The 21,378-nt window shown below is 34.3% G+C and overlaps 2 protein-coding genes across 4 annotated transcripts in view; one reads left to right on the forward strand and one right to left on the reverse strand.

Moving 5' to 3' along the window:
- LOC106667682 (CUGBP Elav-like family member 1) overlaps positions 1-21,378 on the reverse strand; it is a 661,474-nt gene that overhangs the window by 530,117 nt on the left and 109,979 nt on the right. The window lies entirely within an intron of this gene.
- The window catches only part of LOC106667667, a 99,845-nt gene continuing 94,258 nt past the window's right edge, over positions 15,792-21,378 (forward strand). Inside the window, exon 1 of one of the 3 annotated variants that reach the window (XR_002911025.1) lies at positions 15,792-16,064. Coding sequence is in view for 1 of the 3 variants with exons in the window: in XM_024230663.1 (XP_024086431.1) it covers positions 15,838-16,064 (227 nt within the window). In the remaining 2 variants the exon portion in view is untranslated. The remainder of the gene's footprint in view (positions 16,065-21,378) is intronic. The other 2 variants (XR_002911026.1, XM_024230663.1) reach the window with 2 other exon arrangements.

The raw sequence follows: 21,378 nt of genomic DNA on the forward strand, positions 1-21,378 counted from the left end.
GAGAAATGTTTAGATTAAAAGATATCACGATTTTCCGACGCCAGGACGTGATATCTTTCAAAATCGATAAAAAGCGAAATTACTCTGAAATGGTTGAGAATCGGACCATGGACAATATCAACTTTTTTGTTCACTTTAGGGTGAAGAATCTACTGGAGAAGTTTGTAGCACGAGTAGCAATTCACCCTGTATATATATATATATATATATATTATTTTCAGGAATTAATAGAAAAAGTACAATAAGAAATGATATTAATTACTTAATTTTGTAAGGTATAAGTAATTTAAATTTTAACGTCATTTGATTTATATATAATAGTTCGTTCATTACATTTATAAACGTATCGAATATATGCTAGTATAAATATAAGTATTTTTAGGTAAAACTTAATACCTTCGTTGGGCCCATTGTATATTCGTATTCGTACGTGTTTGAAAACATACCTTTGTAATTTTTAGAAAAGTGTATGAGCCACACGGATTGTCATAGAGTCCAAGGGTTCGCCAAGTGCACAACTGTCTGTATATAATGTTTTTGTCTAGTTGACAACCCGAAATAAAAACATGAGGCTATTATTTTCGGATGCTGACGTAGTACAAATATAAGGCGGAGAGACGCGTCAAAGATCGGAAAAAGAAGTAACAACACTCGCTAATTCTTCACATTATATTGATGTAGAATTGAATAAGAATAATTTATTTAAAAGTAAATGTATACAGAAGTGTGACATAGATGTTTCAGACTCCCTGTCTATATACTACGGACTAATAAGTTATACAATTTAAAAAGAACTATTTATTTTTAGGAAGAAGGACTATTAAATATTAAATAAATAAATGTAAAATAGAATNTATATAAAATAGAACTAATTACCTATCAAAATAGCCACATAATTAAATAGTCTTAATAATGGTGTAATCATTCCTATTTTAATATAGGTACCGCGGAAGCGGTGATCCGGTAACGGTGAGACACCTATTAGAGGAATGTAATAAATGAACAGAGTACCGAGAACGGTGTGACCTACCATCTAATCTGGAAATAGTTCTTAAGCATAACAGTGACTTCAAATATAATCTTATAGGAACATAAAATTGATAAATGCGTATGGATACATACAACCAACCACACTGATATATCTTCATTTTGCAGTGTGAATGTATTTATTAGCGTGGGTGATGAGGTATGTCTGGGTGTGGCTGTGACTGAATATCGATTAGCTCACAGGACCGCCAAATTAGTTTAGGTAATTACATATTTGTTGTGTGATGTGAGATACAGGTCACCGCTATCAAGGTTGTACGAATACTGCCGAGATGCTGCGACCTCACCAATATGATTGTATTTATTAGCGTGAACGTTTTGTGTAAATGGACAAGGATGTCGAGGAATATCGAGTACTCCACAAGCCGGTCAAAAGGAAATTAGTATAATGGATGAATTAAATTCTGTATATACTGCATGAATGTATTCATTAGCACGAATGGAAGGAAGTTGGTAGGTTTACCTTACCGACTTTTTATTTAGTTGTTGGGGCGTACCTCAGTCGTGCACCTGTACTCTGAGCCCTTGCCAACTGTAGATTAGGTAATCATTTTTTTAGCGTGAGTGGTTATTGTTAGTGAGTCTGGAATTATTGAAATATTTTTAACAAACCATTTGTGGGATGGTAGGAACGAGCAACTAAACACTCTTCTGTTTGGTCGGTAGGAAACAAAACAAAAGAAGAGATATAGCGAATAGGATAGAGATAAAGTAGAAATGAAACAAAGAAAAATGCGAGAAGCCATATACGTGAGGTGCCGGCAATGACCCTAGTAGTTAAAGTGTAATGTTTTAAGCATAATTACTCAACAAGTCATTGAAGGATATGGTACGAAATAGTCATTGATGAAGAAGCGAGCAAAAGGGGCTGGAAAATTAATTTAGTTTTTGATTTTATCAATTATGAATATTGTTAAAGGTCAATAATAATAAACTTTATTGGTATATTTTATATATTCTGTACGGTAAAGGATCGGGTTATCGATTATGGAGTAAATAAGGCGGGAAGTCAAGGTTTAAATATTCAAAAAGCTTTTTTTTATCGGAAATGCTGCCGTTTTAAGACGAAATCCAGATGATTCGACAAAAGCTCGGAAATAATTAAACCGGGGTTTCAAAGTTATTTCCCGCGTGTCAAGAGAAACGTTTGCCCACAAGAAAAGATGATAAGACCCCCCTTGAAATCCCCTGAAAGTGAGATAGAGGGAAAGGAGCGGAGAAGAAGCCGCTGACAAATCACATTTGCAAATTGAGTGTTCCGCTCCAGATGTGACTTTCTCTCAACCCTAATTATTTTTTAGAACGCGGTGGGGAAAAAGGGCGCCAGGGTGATCCCTACCGCTATCCTTAACGCTTCCATTATAAAATTATATTTTATCCATCATAACGAGTTTATTGGCAATTATTAATTTGTATATAAATTGAACCCAATTTGGATATTAATTTATAGAACACCCTTTCCTGATTATTATAAATTCAAAAATTAAATCAATCTGTTAAACGATTATGTTCTTAAGAAGCTTGGTAATTTTTCAATGTTTTAAATACATAATAATTTTCATAATGATTCATAATACATAATTATTTTCTTAATGATTTTATTTTTTTAATATTCCATATAGGTTAAACGAAATAGTTTCCATTAAATTTATATTATTTTAACAACACAAATTTTAACGTTTTCCCAAAGTGAAACGATGAATAGATAATTCAATCAATATAACTACATATAACTGAAAAACAGATAATTTAAAAAATCAAGGAAAAACGGTAATACACTGCTGGATCAGAGGATACGCAGGGAACTGGGAGAATGAAATGTAAAAAAGGCTTGCGAAGGAAGTAGTCGTCAAAAGGAAGAAAAATACAAAATGACCAAAAGCATCTGCATCGGTTGGGGAATACTGTCCGGCTGAATGATTGGCAGACAAAATTCTCTACGGTGCCGAGGGCCCCGTGGTTTCTGGGGCGCAGGACCTTTAGTTCGCAGGAACTAACTTTAGTTCGCATCCGGATTATGTGGTGCTCGAAGATATCGGATGGGTATGAGGGAGCCTGCTCGTGGCTGTCCCCCGTTTGTTGGATCCGTCGAGCATCTAAAACATATCTAACAATCTAGAGAATTGCTATCAACACATGGAGCATGGGTAAAGGGAATACCAAAACCAAAAAAAAAGTTTTTAATAACTTGTTTCATATTTCTTTGAAGTTAGATTCATTGGGAAAATTGGAAGACGACTGTAACACTATGCAAACTTATTCCAGAGACTCTCCACTTGATATTAAAAATCGTCACTTTCTCAAATTAATAAATCCTTCACAATTTGAACCTAAGCCCACAACATCTATCTGTATGCCACAATTATTTTTTTACATTTTAGTATGTTGAACCTCTTTTATTCTGCTTTTGAGGAGGGATAAAGGCAATCTGCTCTACGACCTGGGTAGATCTATTGTGCTCTGAGTAATCAAGACTGTGCCAATTATTTCAAAATTCGAAAACATAAATCGATACCCACTTTTCAGTGATTGTTTCGAGAGTTCAGTACCAATTATGAAGGTGTTTCCACAATCAGAAACATGATCATAATTCTATCAATTATTTATATTCTCACTCTTTTGGTAAAAAAATGTACATGCTTCCGGAGTGGTGTTAAATTGTCTTTGTCTTGCCTTTCCGAATTTTAAAAAATAATAACTACCGAAAGACGTTGATTAATCGATTGTTTGATATAAATACACGGATATAGCAAACAGTGAACAAACCGATAAAAGTATACACAACCTTTCATGTTCAAGCGCATAACGTATGTCCCAATGATTTCGTTCAAATTAGAATATTTGATAAAGAAATACATACCTGAGATCAATTTTTGTTACAGGTACAAAGGTTTTTGTTACACTAAAATGAGTTCTTTGAATACTATGTTTTGTGTCATATAATTACGTATATTTTTCATAAGTGTTAATGCTATGTCAACAGATTCTCGAAAACTGGATTGAAGGAAGTTTGTTATTTATGACTGACTTTACCATTAATTTTATCAAACAATCAATATTATGAATCATCTTTCAACCTTGATGCTTTATTTATCATTAACATGTTAAAATATAACAATTATGCCTAACTGTGCCATTGTATTTTACATAAAATTTTATAGAAAATAATTAATTATCCGTGATACAACTGGAAATTCATTTATCTGAGACGTTATCGTCATCGAAATTTGTTATACCTTACAAGTTTACTGTCCGAGTGAGCAGACATATTGAAAATTTTCGAAATTACAAACAAACAAAAAATAATCCCCTTTTAAATGGTGTTAGTCATGCTTCTTGCTCACCGAAGGCTGGATCGCAAATAATATTTATTCTAGTATTAGGCAGCACAGCCGTGATACTTGAAGAGGTGGTGGAAAGTGTGAAATATCGTTTCCATTTCTCCCCCACAGCTGAATCGAGGGGAGGCGCAACCCTGAAGGGTAGATGAACTAATTAATCAATTTCAAAGGTGCTTCCAAGGCACACGGATCGAGGCAAGAGTCGTTTTGTGCCAGTAAAAAGAACTATATATATTAATTTTTTCTCCTTTATTTTATCCTTATTTATAACATTGCCTTTTATGAATAATGTTCCCTATTAAGAACAAATAATGGTGCCATTTTACAGCCTTTATCTAGATATTTTTCATATATCTAAAAGTTTATTAAAAATATTTATTATAATTTTTTTTAAATGAAACTTATTTATTAAAACTGGCCTTATTAGACCAACCATTAATTTTACAATAATATATATACAATAAATAAATGTTTACATTCTTATAAACCCATTGGTACAATAAGATTAACATTTCACTATTCACTAATTTTTCACCTCACTAGTTCATATGGCTTTGTTATTTTTAATCTTCTGACGGTGTTTCGGTTTTGCAGGGGTTTGTTTGGTCGTTTCCACATTTTTGTGCTGGCTGAGGCGAGACTGGTGTTTGGTGACAAATATTTGTATTTCCGCCGTGACCTCAAGGATCTTAGGATCCCTATGTAAATACTTATTCCTTATGTACCAAGATGCTACATAAGATTTTATTTTGGAGTGTTTGTATGATTTTGATATTGCTGTGATTGGTACAACCCCACAGTTGAATACCACATGGGGCCTCGTGTTCTCGGTCACTTCTTTTTCTCAGTCCAGGTCCTTCGGCATTCATCCTTGAGACCTCTCCCAACCCCTGGATGTCAGGGGGATATCCAGGCACTACATTATGGTGTAGCCTTCAGGGCGTGGCAACCTGTCTAAAGCACAGGCTGGATTGTGTCGGCCTTCGGGTCGTACTGTCTGCATAGACGTGGGAGGGTGAATAACGATCTGTACTACGGGGTAGCAGAAAACGTTATAAGTCCTTAGTGGCTTAGTGGTGGTGCTCCTGGCGGAGACTCAGTAAAAAGGCTCTTCTTCTATGTGTGACCTCCGCCCAAGCACTTGCGTATGACCATCGTTGCAACCCCGGCCTGACGAGAAACGAAGTATCGGACTATCGAAGCGAATAGCGTTGAGGACGCTCAGACTATGCTGACGGAGTCCCTCGAATGCGTGAGATGTGGGTGGATGGGAACGGATAGTAGTCTGCATGGGCTTCCTTTACCTAAGGCAGTCTCCTCTAGGGGTGGGTAACAATTCCACTTTAAACAACCGGATCCGGAAGTTCTTGCGCTAGAGGAGCCCCAATAGATCCGCCTTTTCTATTTACGGAGTGCGTGGGAGAGCGAGCTAATGCATTTCAGCCACCTTGGGTAGTCTTTTACGTGCGGCATACGGTCTGATGCACAATACAGACCCGACCACTCGGAATGGGCAAGCGGGGTGTGAGTTTCGTCTTGACCCCCCGGGGCTGGGACGGCTTCTACACTAACGCTCGCGGCTGTAACATCCATCGTGTCGCGAGTGGAGGTGCGTCATCTCTCATCTTGAGAATCAAAACGTCCCGTAAGGCCACAACCCAGGTACGGACGTTAAAGATCCTCATTGTCCTTTTAAGGAAGAACGATTATTTAGGAACTATGTCTATGAACTGAATTTGGGTTTAGTTTTACATCTGTGTTATGATGTATGTACGTATGCTACGCCAAATAGGAAAAATAAATTTGTACAACTTTTCCTGTATTATGAAAATACTGATATATATTTGTTACTGTTTTTTTAAATTTTTTTTATTTATTTTCAACAACCCGTTGTGAATCGAGATATTTCCTCACATAAGTCTGACGTAAGATCCTGTTCGCGATTAAAGTGTTAATTTTGAGTTTTTTTTCTTGCAGAGGTTTCCTAGAATGTTAGTGTTCAGTAAGAGTTGTGCCTACCTAGAAAAAGTTGGTGCCACTTCTAGATTTGAGGGGCTTAGCGACAGATTAAATCGGGATCTGTTGGGACCAAAGCCTAAGGCCCTTCAACAAAGTTGTCCCCACGCTGGTAAGTGCTTTCAAGCAAATTTTTTCGTTGAATGCTTTCCTGCCATAAATTTTTAACGAGGACCTTGTTAAAAATGAATTATTTGTACATTCACAGGATAAGGTTAATAATTTTAATTGCTATAACCCTTTCAAGAATAGCAGAGTTTTACCTTCTTTACTTTTGGAAAGCATGCAGCAAAGCATGTTTTATGTATTGCATCTAAAGAAACTATGATATACCAGAGCATATTGACAAGATTATCCGTAATACTATTCAATAGTAATGTTTCAATAGAATTTGTATAAAAAAGGTAAAATTAGAAACAAAACAATAAAAGGTATATTTACGGGACATGTTGCAGTATAATATCACGTATTGTCGACTATCTGTAAAGGAGACAACGACAAAAGATATTCTCTGCTGCTTCAATACAAACATATAGATAATCCGTACTCAGGCCGCTCTTATTGAAACCATATGTAAGAACCTTGACTGCACTTAAATCACACAGTCATTTTTATAACTGGTCGGGGTGTAGATATCGTTTCACTGTCACGTTTGAAACCATAAGTTTCTATACTGTAAATAACATTCATATTTGTTAACCATGTGAATTATTGATAATTGTTTCAAGGTCCTGATGAACGGAATATATTTCTGGAAAATTGACGAAGGAACTGAGTGTTTTACTTTTCTTTCAAATTAGACTTATCTCTGATTTTGTAATATAATAGGAATGTAATTAGGCCGTCAATCTTATGTTTGTTTACATATGAATTATATAAACATAATACTAATGAAAATACCTGATGGCACCTACAAGTTCCTTCTGGAAAAGGCTACCAGGACCTCCTACTTCACTGTAATCATTTTCATGATGTAACTTGTATGCTTTTTTCTTTATCACAGTTCTCCTTTACGAATTATTAGCGCTGGGTAAAAGACTAAAGATGACATCCAAATTACTCTCGTACCTAATCAAATTTCACACTAAAACGTGTATTGTTAACAATTCATTAATTCACTACTTTCGTGGTCCGCTTGACCAATCAATACATGACAATTAATTAAGGTTTTTGGTTGAGATGAAAGAAAGTTAATGGCACGGAGGGATTCGAACCCACGACCTTCGGCTAGATACGCTTCCGTTAATACTAACTTCCCATCTCACCCCCACCTTTTGAATTTTGACAAATGGCAAGAAGGAGGGAAAATTTAAAAAAGGTGGGGTTGAGTTGGGAAGTTGATGGCCGAGTGGATCGAGGTCACGATAGCTCAGTTGGTAGAGCAGCGGCGTACCTAGCCGAAGGTCGTGGGTTCGAATCCCTCTCTTGCCATTAACTTTTTTTCATCTCAACTAAAAACCTTAATGAATTGTCATTGTTAACAATGTTAGCAACACTATGGCCTTTTGTGGGAGGTTTTGAAGTATGGCGGAGGTATAAGATCATGCCCAGGGGATTTTCTATTGTACTTAGGGATTTGTGAATGTGGTACTTTACTTCAGAAAGATGAAAACGGCCGGGAGGGAAATGAGAAGGAAGTGGTATACTAAGGTTATGCATTACCTGTTTTGCGTGAGTGGCATCATTTATGTCTTGATGAGGAGTAAATGTGATTCTAAATGGGTTGCAAATAGGTTTGATTTATCTTTGTCGGTCCTCACAACCATTAGGTAAACGGATGCGGGAATAGCTGAGTGATATTTTAATATTTTGGTTATTATTTAAGCTCTCTATGTAGAGCCAAGAAATGATATCCTTCAATTATGTGAGTCACAGTGACCAATTATCAAAACAGTAATTCCAGACTTACTTAACTTCGACTACCCACCAATTATTACAAATAAAAAATTTACTTAAAACAATTCAACTATTTAAGCTTTATAAGATGACAAAATTGAGTCAAAAACTTTTTTCAGTTTGTTTTATCTGTAAAATTGTTTTTTTTATACCTTGTTTTAGTAATTAGCACATCTTGAAAGTACATTTTTTTCATTTTCACCCAAAGCGTTTTATTTATCTTGGGGTCTAACGTGCCACAAGAGTAATATAATTAAATCTCCAGAAATATTATCCAAGGTTTAACAATAAGTTGAGAATATTATTAGGATCTTAATAAGGATTTTCATCAGACGGAATTCCTCTTCTAAGAACCGTCCTCCGAGCAGCACGTGTGTGAGATGGGCCAATTAGTCAACCCTTTCGGGCTCAACTGAATATCACCCTCCCCTTATTGTTCGTCCCACCATTTGTGGTGGATTAAGAACGCCCACATATACAGCAGTCTTAATAACTTTAATTATATACATTTCAATGCATCAAAGAAAATTTCGACCCTCGGATACTCCGGATTCTCTCTATATCATAGCCAACCGTAGAGGGTAGTGCATCTCGGTCATTAACTATTTTTAAGCCGGTTTGTCTGAAAAATTACATAATTTTGAAGGAAAGTAGTATATATATTTGTATGGTTATCTCTCATTTATATTTGTATAGATCGATATGCACATGGTGTGTACGTGGTGGCACTTATCGGTAGGAATTACCAATATCTCATTCCATAACGCACGAACGCGCGTGCAAAAACAAAGTAAATAAACACCCTCAGCTCCGCAAGAAATTTTAGAATCACAAAACATTTTTTTAAGTTTAACACCGAACATCAATATTTTGCTAGCTAATGTTTACAAATTTATTTTGGTTGCCAACATTGTAATCCGCCAATTGAAAGCTAGCCTTTGCGATTTTTTCAAAATATTTTCTATATATCGTTGTTCGTCTGGATGTTTATTCCATAAATGGCATTTAGTTTTACACTCACGCAAATGTGCTCCAGGTATTTCATAACCACTTTTTTCACATTTTAGTATGTCAATGGGTAGGAAGAAAACTGTCCTTTCCACAATGGGAATTTATTTTGTCAGACGCGTTTCGGTCTAATATAGACCATCTTCAGTGACTAAATAACAAAAGTGGTACAAATTATATACTAATTATATAATTATTCGGAAGTCGTGAGATGCGGTCTGGTATGATGTAGGTTTCAGAAAAACATTTTCTTTATCGTGCCAACGTTTCGATCTTTATTGAGATCATCTTCAGGGCCTGGGATTTACAAACATTGTTTACAAATACATTTAAGATGTGGAAAAGTGAATTTATACAATGCAATATATATATATATATATATATATATTTATTTTTTTTTAAACATAAAACAGCAAAATCTCACTGGCACTCTCAACACGATACGCAAGAATAGCACAATTACACAGAAGACAAACTCTTTGAGTGAGTAGAAATACTTTGATTGAATATTTAATTTAAAAAAAATATATATATATATTGTATAAATTCCCTTTTCCACATCTTAAATGTATTTGTTAAATGTAAACAATGTTTGTAAATCCCAGGCCCTGAAGATGATCTCAATAAAGATCGAAACGTGACACGACTTCTGAATAATTATCGATTAACGGTCACTAATAACCACACACACTAATTATATAGGTAATTACGTAATTAAATGTGATGTAAGATAATAACAAATAATATACCGAAATGTTAATAGTAATAATTAGAACGGCTCTAAATTTACATGTTTTTTTTTTTAATTTTTTAATAAAGTAGTTTGACGATTTTAGTTAAGGACATAGTTAAGAACTCAAAAGTGAGTGTATGGTGGACTATGAACCTGGCGAGTGTCAGTCAAGATTGGGGGAATGGAAGCTTTCTTTTTAGCAAATAGCATACGGAAAATTAAGTGTGGAAGGGAGAGTAGAAAAATGAAAGTGGATGGATCATCAGTATTGGTGCTGAAATTGTAAGGATAGCGGTCTATTTAGTTTCGGATGGGAGGTTAGTTGTTTGCTGTTGAACCTGCACAGGGTGACTTAGACGTCGAGAGGAGACAGACCCAACAAGTGACACTGTGCCGGTTCAACATGAGTTCGCCGATTTGCAGACATCATCAGTATTTCATATTTACATAACGTGTATATATATATATATATATATATATATATACAGAACTACACAGAAAACAAACACTTTGAGCCCTCAATGATCTCAATAAAAATCAAAAGGTTGGCACGATTAAAAAAAAAATGTTTTTCTAAACCTACGACACACCAGAAAGCATCTCACTATCTTCAAATAATCAAGTATGAGTAATACTAGTTCAAAATTTATACTATTTAAATCTATTGTATTTTTTCTCATCAACATATGTTTTGTAATAACCTCAGGACCTGACGATGACCCGGATAAAGATCGAAACGTCGGCAGAAAGATGAAAAACGTGTTTCTAATTAAATTCTTCATTCCTGACCGTTTCTCACGACTTCAAAAAATTATGAACAAATGGACAATAAAAACACACATAACAAAATAATGTAACTGCGTTGTGATATGATGATAATTTCTACACAAAAACAGTATAAACACGATAGACAATGCAAATACAGTATTTGCAGCGCGTGCAAGAGAGAATCGAAAGTTAGAATGTGGGTTGGGTGAAAAGTTCAGAAATGTACGTTGTGTACTTGAGTGGTTGGAAATGAGTAGTAATTTATTTAATACGTCTCAATTCTCCCATGAGAAGACCACATTCGAATAGAGGTAACAATCGCAAAATTCAATTTAACTCGAAGTGCACTGCAGTTTTGGTTATTTTAAACTCAAAACAAAGCTCTGGCAGATCCTCATCACGAATATCAAACAGAAACAGGTCAACAGAACATTTGCCGGACCATTGTTGTATTAAATCCCCGTCATTTCTGCGCGTGTATGTGCACACAATGTTTGTCTAAAGTAAACTGGAGTTCAAGTTATGACATTTCATAAAAGTATATTTTACTTTATTTTTCACTTTTAGAAGCGAAAGTAACATTAAATCCCTTAAATCTACTATGGTTTTTACAATATATAAAATTATTAGCGACGTATATTTACATAAATACCGAATAAAATATAAATATTAATCCTTAGGTCCTTAAACGGAAAATTGTAAATTACATTATAAACTAAATGTATGTGTTCGACAAATATTAGTAGGGTTTATTAAAACAATTATAATATTCTGAAATGAATTTTGTTTTAATTAAAAGTTGGTACGTAGTGATTTTCCTCACAGAACATGTATAGCAGTAAATAACATACATTATACGTAAGGTGTGTTATAATGACAGCAATAAGACTATTTAAAAGTATTTAAATCGACTGCTATAGAAATGATCCTAACACCATTGTTGTTACATTATATTATTTTCCGTTCTTAATACGAATAATCTTAAAAAGATAAACTCTGATACGAAATTATTTATAGAAATGTGACAAGAGATGAGATAACACGTCTTCACTTAATTACGGTGATAAAAGAACAACATGGGCGTTAATAAAAACCGTTTAATTCAAATTAAATACTTACGAAAACATATTTTCATAGAATCTTTAATATATGCGACTTATAAAATTTAATTATGTAAAAAACGCGTGCAGAAAATATCTTCTGCATTTTGGATAGTAACTAAACTATTAAATTGTATATAAAAAACAAGGAAAAGAGAAGAAGTCTGTATTCGTGGACGCACGGTTTTTTGACGCAGAAAATGCGAATCATGTTCCCTCAGCTCTTCCAGACATAACGTTTATCGCTGCTTGTATAAATCCTTCGACCTCCGCCAGGCATTGACACGAAAGGTAAAAGCAGACGTCGTTGACAGTTTAGCTGAATAATCATCTGATTGTTCTGTACACAATCCGCGATACCGTTAACTTGAACAGAAAAACGTCCAACCAATCCCTAAAACCGGGAACACTTCTTACCCAATGCTACGCCATGCGACGCTACCCGATGCTACCCGACGCAAATCCAAACTCCGATTGTCCATAAGGTTGCATTACCCCCGTGCACATCTGCCCGATGCTATGCCACGCTACACTACGCGATTCCCACTGTCCAGATTTTCGTCGGGTCACATCGAGTAAAGTCGAAGTCAAAAGTACTAGATATTTTTATTCAAACTACATGTCTTATAGTCGTTATATTGATTACAACATGCTTATTTTAATATAAACCAAATTAACCGAGATCAAAAATTCCTTAGTTTTTATTGCTAAAAAATAATTTTAATGGTGTGGTAGCAAAAACACCAGAATATCATTTTTTGATATAATGAATTGAACTAACAATTTATTGCACGGTTTTGCTCGTCTAATTTAACTAACAGTTTATTTCATGGTTTTGCTCATACAATATTACACCATTGGCGCAACGGTTTAGGCATTGACACGGGGCTCATCACTCTAAGGTAAAAATTAAAAAAAATCATGGTTTTGCTCATTAAATTACACCATTTTCGTTGAGTAGCGTCAGAACATGATACACATATTTTTTGTATTTTATTTCAAACTAAGTAGATGTAATTTTGTCGTTATATTAATTACAACATTCTTATTTTATTCACTAGTTTTAGTGGTCCGCTTGATCAATTTATATATTTCAATTAATTAAGGTTTTTTATCTCAACTAAAAAAAACCTTAATAAATTGAAATTCTTATTTTAATATAAACCAAATTAAACGAGATCAGCAATTTATTTCATGGTTTTGCTCGTAAAATTACCATTTTCGTCGAGTAGCGACAGAACAGGACACTCATATTTTTTGTAGTTTATTTCAAACTAAGTATATGTAATTTTGTTATACTAATTACAACGTTCTTATTTTATTCACTAGTTTTAGTGGTCCGCTTGACCAATTAATGTATTTCAATTAATTAAGGTTTTTTAGTTGAGATAAAAAAACCTTAATTGAAATTCTTGTTTTAATATAAACCAAATTAAAGGAGATCAACAATTTATTTCATGGTTTTGCTCGTAAAATTACACCATTTTCGTCGGGTATCGTCAGAACAGGACCCTCATATTTTTTGTAATTTATTTCAAATTAAGTACGTTTTGTTATATTAATTACATGTTATTTTAATGTAAACCAAGTAAAACGAGATCAAAAATTCATAAGTTTTTAAACATTATTTAATTATGATGGTTAGGAATTACTTTATTTAAAACAATTAAGTTTAACAAACAATCTATTATACGGTTGTGCTCATAAAATTTAACTAACAATTTATTTCAAGCTTTTGCTAAAATAGTACATTAAGAACAAAAGAGGGGTTGCGAGCGTGATACTGATTATTGTGATACACGCTGTGTGACTGTACGCGGCGTGTGCTTGCGTCGGGCAGATGTGCACACCCTACCAAAACGTGGCAAGGCGTCGGGTCGCTTCCGGTAGCGTCGCATGGCGTTGCATCGGGTAAGTGTGTTCACGGCTTAAGCCCTGAGGAACTCCCTCTGTTGAACCGTGTCTCAATTCAGTTTTTCTTATTTCATTTCAAATTCTATAGGTTTTTTGCTATCAAAATTTATTTTATATGATCTTAGCTTGTCACAAAGTTTCTTACATAACTCATTACAAACGCCAAAATTGCATAGTAACAATTATTTACATGATGATGATATGTCGGGTTTTGGATCTGAAACAAGATCGTTTGCCCTTTTTTTGGTTTAAAGAATTGGAAGTGTTGTCTTTCGGATTGAACTGTAGTTCTCGTATAAATTTTACAGATGCGAAAGATTTCAACATTTGGGCAGTACAATTATTGCAGTCAGTAGAAACTCATCATAAAGAAGAATGTTTAAGAAACGTGCAATGTTCTACTTACTATTTAATATGAAGGAATTGAACTTTGATCTTGGAGACAACAATTACTTGTATAAGGAATACAACTAGAATTTGATCAAGGTTGTTTTTCGAGCGAGAGGTCAATTATTATATTTAAGTGTGTGGTGATTAGTGACCGTTAATCGATAATTATTCAGAAATCGTGAGATGCGGTCTAGTGTGAAAAAAATTTTCTTTATCAGAGACCTTTTTGTTGAAATGCAGACAACACAAGATCCCAGGCCCTGAAGATGATCTCAATAAAGATTGAAACGTTGGCAAGATTAAGAAAATGTTTTTCTGAAACCTACATCACACCAGACCGCATCTCACGATTTATGAATTATTATATTTAAATTTAAGCCTTGGTTGGAGGAAAGAGACCCAAGCATGATATATATGTAAATTAAAAACGGTGGAAGATTTGTTTCATTTTTTGGCAGTTTGTCCAACTTTGGAAAACGTTAGATTAATTTGGTTCCACAGATGTCGTTTGACGTTCCGTGAGTATGTAGACCTTTTAAATGGGAAAGATTGGTTTAGTTTGTATAGATATATTATAGATATAAATTGCAGAGATAATTTTATGTTAAGTTGATAATTTGTATGTTAATTTGTTTTATTTGAGTGTAAATATGTAAGGGCAACTGCCAGACGACTAGTTCATGCCATTGTTATTTTGTAAAAATGTAATATTTTGTTTGTTTTTTCTGAATATACTTTTATAAATAAAATAAATAATTATTTACATTAAAAAATATAATTATTTGATCACTTTTTCAGTCCTCTTTGAATGAAGAACTGTGTTCAATTTAATTGCTCACCAGTCACATACCGGTTTTATTTTTCTATCCTTGTTCAAGTCGGAAAAAAAGTTATATGCGTTTATGCAGAAAATAAGGCTAGGCACATCCTGCAAGGAGCATTAAACGTTGTTTTAATATTTATGTCACAACATGCGCCGAAGTTGACTAAAGTTTATACTTGGCCCCCTTCCACCATGGATCCGGCCGGGCTCCATCTACGCCCCAACAGGTGATATAAGGATTCAACTTCCTGGTTATTTCCCTGTAACACACCCTAGGCAGTCGTAAAAGTTCAACCTAGTGTTATCTTCATGGGACCCGCGGTGATCTCTAAACACATTCGGCCCTTTCATCCTATTTATTAAAAAATCTAACCTCCAGCTGGCTGGTGTACGAATGACTGATTTCAATGACGTTTAATTCGCATTGTTTAGTAATGAATAATTAATCAATAAAAACAAGGTTTCCTTTTTAGATGTACATTTTGATTTCAACATCCAAGATATAAAAACATTTGTCTTATATTAAACTGCGGATAGAAGCATACAATGAAATTTTATTATACATTTTGTACAGAATGTAGAATTCTCAAGAGGCGACAATTTGTAAAATTGCTTGACCTTTTGGGCACAGTGGTCATAGTTTAAGATACGCGATTCGTAGAACCCTTGGTAGTTGGTTCGATTTCCACCGTCGCCCCTGGAATTTTTTTCAATCCTTCCTTCGCCCAACAATATGATATATATACATACTGCATTATAACCACTTTTAAATTGGAGCCCGAGTGCACGAGAGTTCGCTTGATGCGCGGCGGCTCCGGCAGACGAGGAACGCGTGGCGACGAGAGAGGTGGCTTGTCTTTTTTTGTGGTTTGCGCTCTCGTTTTTTTCCCCGGGGACGACAAGTGGACGTTTTCTGGATTCAGCGGCCTTTTTTACGGAGGGAAGAGATCTTTCTGGACGTCGAATTGCACAACCGGCTTCATACGAGTTCGACAACTATTTGCCTTGGACTTTCAACGAGCTGCAGGGTAATCACTTGTCCAGAAAACATATTATTTACATTTGTTCACTTTTGTCAATTGATTTTCTTTATTATTGCCGGCACAATGTTTTTTTTGTTTTCTTAATTTTTTATAAACAGGCCTTAATCAGTGTTGTTCATTTTTGAATATAGAAAAGAAACTTATTTTGTATTATTTTATTTTAATTTAAAAAAAAGGGAATTTATTCTGTTTGTTTATTTTTATTTTTTCAAAAAATAGAAAAAGGTGTTCATTTGTATTTAATTGCTGTGGTTATTTTTATTTCATCTCAAAAGGCCTGAAACAACTGTGCTGATGTCACCACGACAATTTTATAAGATTTTTTAATTTTTATTTTAAATATAATGTATTTTATAACATGGAATCACGATGATACATAAAAGCGTAAAGCCAAAACATTAATTCAATTAAAAAACTTTTTGGCAGTAACTACAACAAAAATACTCTTCGCCAAATAACTAAACACAACAAAGCTTAGACTATAACAAACAATGTATACGTTTTACACTATATGGCACGTCTATTTATAAAGCTTGAAGGCTTATAACTTTATTTACATCTCATTAAACTTTTAACAAGGACATACAGGAAAGTTTATCCTTGCGTAGTCTCGTTAAAATTCAGAGTTCGGATAGAACGATGCACCACGTTTTTCCTCATATTCAGATCCTATTCAGATGGATAGCGTTTTAGGTACAATACTGAAAATTTAGATTTGTACTCTAATTATAAAAAAGAATGTATAAACTATGTGCCTAAATGTTAAACATGTAACTTTTTAATAGTGTAACGTGAGTCTTATCAAAAATGAAATGATAAATAATTATTAACGATTAAACGTTTTAATTGTTATTGTGTAAAAAAATATTCAGTTTAATAATAAATAATGTAAAGGAATCTTCATACATCTGAGATTTGAGCCGAAGTTACGGTCGAGTTTATTTTTCAAAGTCCTGTCAAAAAAGTAAAGTTTTTACAAGAAGCCCGAGGAAAAAAGCTGAGAAGTTAACAGAGAAAGAAGCCAGATGGGAAACTAATTGGCTAAACAGAGATAAGGCTTATCGCACTCGAGGTCATAGGATAGTTAGAGGTGATAATAAATCACGCCTACATTTTACCCTGGCTTCAAAAATCAGAGAAAACACGAACTTATTTTAAACTGTATTTGAATTATGCTGTTTGTTTTTTTCTTTTTTCTCATTTATTGATAAAATCCTGATAATCCTATTAAGAAACAGTAACTTAATTTTATGTGAGAATGTCAATTTTATTACCTTCTATAATTTTGCTTTTCATTAATTATTAGCAGTGATGTTAAATTTTAGCTACATTCAGCGTTGTGTTATTAACAGAAATTTCAATTTTCGAAGGCGTGTTAAATGTATGGACGACGAAAAAGGTCTGGGTCCGTTTAACGGTTGTTAGTCACACGAGCAAAACGAAGGTTTGTGATAAACGTCTACTTTAAATCAAACCGAAGTGTTTAGACTGCCTTTGCTAATCCTTCAAACCCACTAAACGAGACCACATGGTGTTTGGAGTTTAAACTACGCTTTTAATTTGCTGCGTTTGACGAGTTCATTTTTAATCAAATGGAATCAACGCCTTTTACAAGCGACGACCAAAAAGTTGATTTCGTTAAATATCAACTTGATTTTTTCTCAACGTTTCTACACGCTTACAAAGACTACGCACGCTGAACAAAAATTCAACAAGATACGTGATAGTACATTCCCCTGAGCAATACTGGACGTTTTAGTGGGTCCGTCTGTTTTAGCTACGTTTCACACAACACGTTTCGGCTGAATACTTCGACGTCCTCCAATGATCTGATCGGCCCTACTTGTCCTATTTGCAAACCAAAACCACTAAAAATGGGAAATTATCTTCAGAATTGGTTTTTAAAATACACAAGGACCATAGTTAACAGGTAGGAGAATGAAGAGAGAGAGAAAATACTGTATTCTGGGACGAGAGTTCAGTAAGAATAACAAAATCGCCACAAAAATATGAATGAAGGTTTAACGGTAACAATATTTAATAATTGTCGTAAAATACATAATACAAAATGTAAAATAACAGAAAGAGAGTACCAATAATAAGAATTTAGAGAAAATTGTTAATAATAAAGAATATTTTTTCTTGTGCGATCGTAATCACAAACTGTAATCTTAAAAGTTTAGGAAAAAAGGAAATAAGAATAATAATAAAGAATATTTTTTCTTGCGCCATCATAATCACAAACAGTAAACTTAAAAGAAAAAAAAAGAACGAAACAAGCTTTGCTATGTAGTAAAATGACCTACTAATATTGTGGACTATTTTTCAATTAATTAATATTTATGAAAGGTATTGATTGAGATAATATTGTAAGCATATTTATCCGATGGTCGTGGGTTCGAACCCCGCTTGTGACACTGACTTTTTTATCTCAACCAATACCTTTCATAAATGTGTGGTGATTAGTAACCGTTAGTCGATGATTATTCGGAAATCGTGAGATGCGGTCCGGTGTCATGTGGGTTTCAGAAAACACTTTGCACAACACTTGCACTCTCAACACGACACGCAAGAATGACACATTTACGCAGAAAACAAACACTTTGAGCCCTGAAGATGATCTCAGTAAAGATCGAAACGTTGACACGATAAAGAAAATGTTTTTCTGAAACCTACATCATCCCAGACCGCATCTTACGATTTCCGAATAACCTTTCATAAAGGTTAATTAATTGAAAAATGTTAATTGGTCAATCGGACCACGAACTGTAATGGATTGTGGACTATGTTGATTCTGTTTGAGTTGAGGGAAATAAGGTGTTTCTACAGGAGGAATTTAAAAGAGGTAAGGTAGGCGACTTTACTGATGACAAAGGAAGAGTATTCCAGAGATTTGTGGCTCAAGCGAGGATGGTCAAATGTGGAGATTTTATGATAAGGATGGTAAGATCATTGGGAGATGAGCGGGTGGTGGAAATTGGATAGATGATTTGAATTGAAGTAGTTGGAAAATATAGTGAGGTCGACCAGGATTTATAGATTATAGAAGGAAGTTGCCTAGGAAATTTTTTACGGAAGAAGAGATAAAGCCAGAATAGGTCTGATTACACGTGTAAGACATTATTCGGGGGCTGCCAAAAATAAATCTGACACAACAGTTCATTTGTATTTTCCGAAGCTTTTCTTGTTCATCCGAAAGTCCACTATAAGCGACACAACTGTAGTATGAGGGAGGAGGTAAGGAATTCACGAGTGGAGGAAGTTAGAAAGAGCCCGGAAAAGTGGAATGAAGTAACTGATCACTCCTGAGAAGTAGTTGGGAAAGCGCTTTAGCCTTCAAAGAGTTCTGGTCACAGATTTGTACTTTACCTTCATTGCATTCGTTTGAAAAAGGATCTTAAATAATTAAAGAGCGAGTTTACTACTGTGTTAATGCAAATATGTCTGGTAAATATTGTGACTTCTTTTTCAACCTAGCGTGTCACGTACACTCTGAATAACACGTGCTCTTGCGTATGTGATGCTTCAAACAATATAAATATTTAGAAGAGACATTATGCCACTCATGAGCAGGTCAAGATAACGATGGCTATCTTTTATGACTGCTCTAATTCTGTAGGAAAAATAATTACAATTAGTCCTTTGTAGTTTCTTATTGGAAAGGAAATGAATATATTATACTAATATGTATTTCTATTTTGGCACGGCGACTCATTGCAGCAGTCCTGACCGTGGTACCTACTTTCGTATGAGCTCTTTCAGTAGAGAAACAAAGAAAAAAATATTATTGAAAACAAAAGATGAATAATATAGCTTTCAACCCTTACACTGTTAAAGGAATATAGTTGTTACCTATTAACGGCACAAGCCATTTATTTAGTATTTAATTAGATTCAGAGCTGGCGTAATTCAAATTTAATGTCCGTAACTTTTGCGATACATTTTCTAAGTATGTTGAAACAAACACCGAAGTTGATATAATATTTTAACACCTGTTTCACAAGAAAAGGCGTAGTGGCTAAAAATATAACGGCTGTCTGTCAAAAGTAAATAATTTTTTCACAATTTTTCATTCAAAGGTCGGATACAGACTGATTCAGATTCTGCAAACAACACATTTTTTCAATTTTTTTTAATAGTTTTCTGCGCGTCCTTGGAGGTAACACGACGATAGGGCGGTCAGAGGATTTAATTTCCGGCTGTCGTGGGGTGAGTGACACACGGCACTCTCTCTCACACACAAATATTTGCACCATCCCTTAGCCACCCCACCAATAACGAACTCGGTGAACATCGATTTTTCTCGGGAGGAAGTCACAACTCTTAAGAACTTTGGGAAATTCATTGGTACAAGTATTTCATATTAGAAATTTATTGATATCTGTTGCAATAATAGTTTAACAAATCCACGATATTAAAACTAACCCCAATAAACAGTTTTTGAAAATATCACAGCCCGTTCAATGCAGCATGAATTCGTGGTAAGCGTCACATTTCAAGGATCACGTCAAGGATCACATTTCTATGGTGTAATGTATTTTTTTATATTTTTTGTAGAGCGTAAATTTTTTTCATTCTCATTTTGCATAAGTAGAACTTACAATATTTATCAACTCATCGAACCAACTTTGATAATATTTTTATTTTGTGACATTAGTGTTATGTGAATATATGAATATAAAAATTTAATCATTATTAACTTTATCACATATAGCTAACAAATGCATCCGATCCTGCTGTAAAAAACGCCCTGGATGGATGGTTTAAATATTTCAAATGGATATTACTTTCTAATATTACTTTTAAAAGATGGTCTGCAAGGCTTGTGTAAAATATAAAAGGCAACTCAACGAATAATCTTATAATGAATTGCGGAAAACGCAGGAAAACACTGTTCAAATGAAAAAGAGATGGAAATTTTTTTTGAACTAGAATCTTAAAAAAAAGAGCCGGTTAAATTAAGATGCTATAACATCGCCAGTGTATAATGTTAAGTTATATTTACATTATAGCATATGTATAATCTGAAATTGCAAAGAGATGTTTTTTGTTTTGTGATTTCTGTTGAATCGTCAACATTGTTCACATTCCTCATCAAAGTTTTTAAAATATTTTTCATTGCTTGTGACAAGAATAAATTTTCGTTATCGGACTCTGACAAAGCCGGTAGAGTTAAAAGTGGTAAAATATAAACGGCCCGTTCCATAAAGATCTGGTTACTAGGAGCGCCATGCGGGCGGGAACAAACAGAGGGCGCGGGTTCATGAGTATGTTTGAGCATTGCGAGATGTGTGCTTTC

Source organism: Cimex lectularius, unplaced genomic scaffold, assembly GCF_000648675.2.
Source record: "Cimex lectularius strain Harlan isolate CLEC.00 unplaced genomic scaffold, Clec_2.1 scaffold70, whole genome shotgun sequence".
Lineage (NCBI taxonomy): Eukaryota > Metazoa > Arthropoda > Insecta > Hemiptera > Cimicidae > Cimex > Cimex lectularius.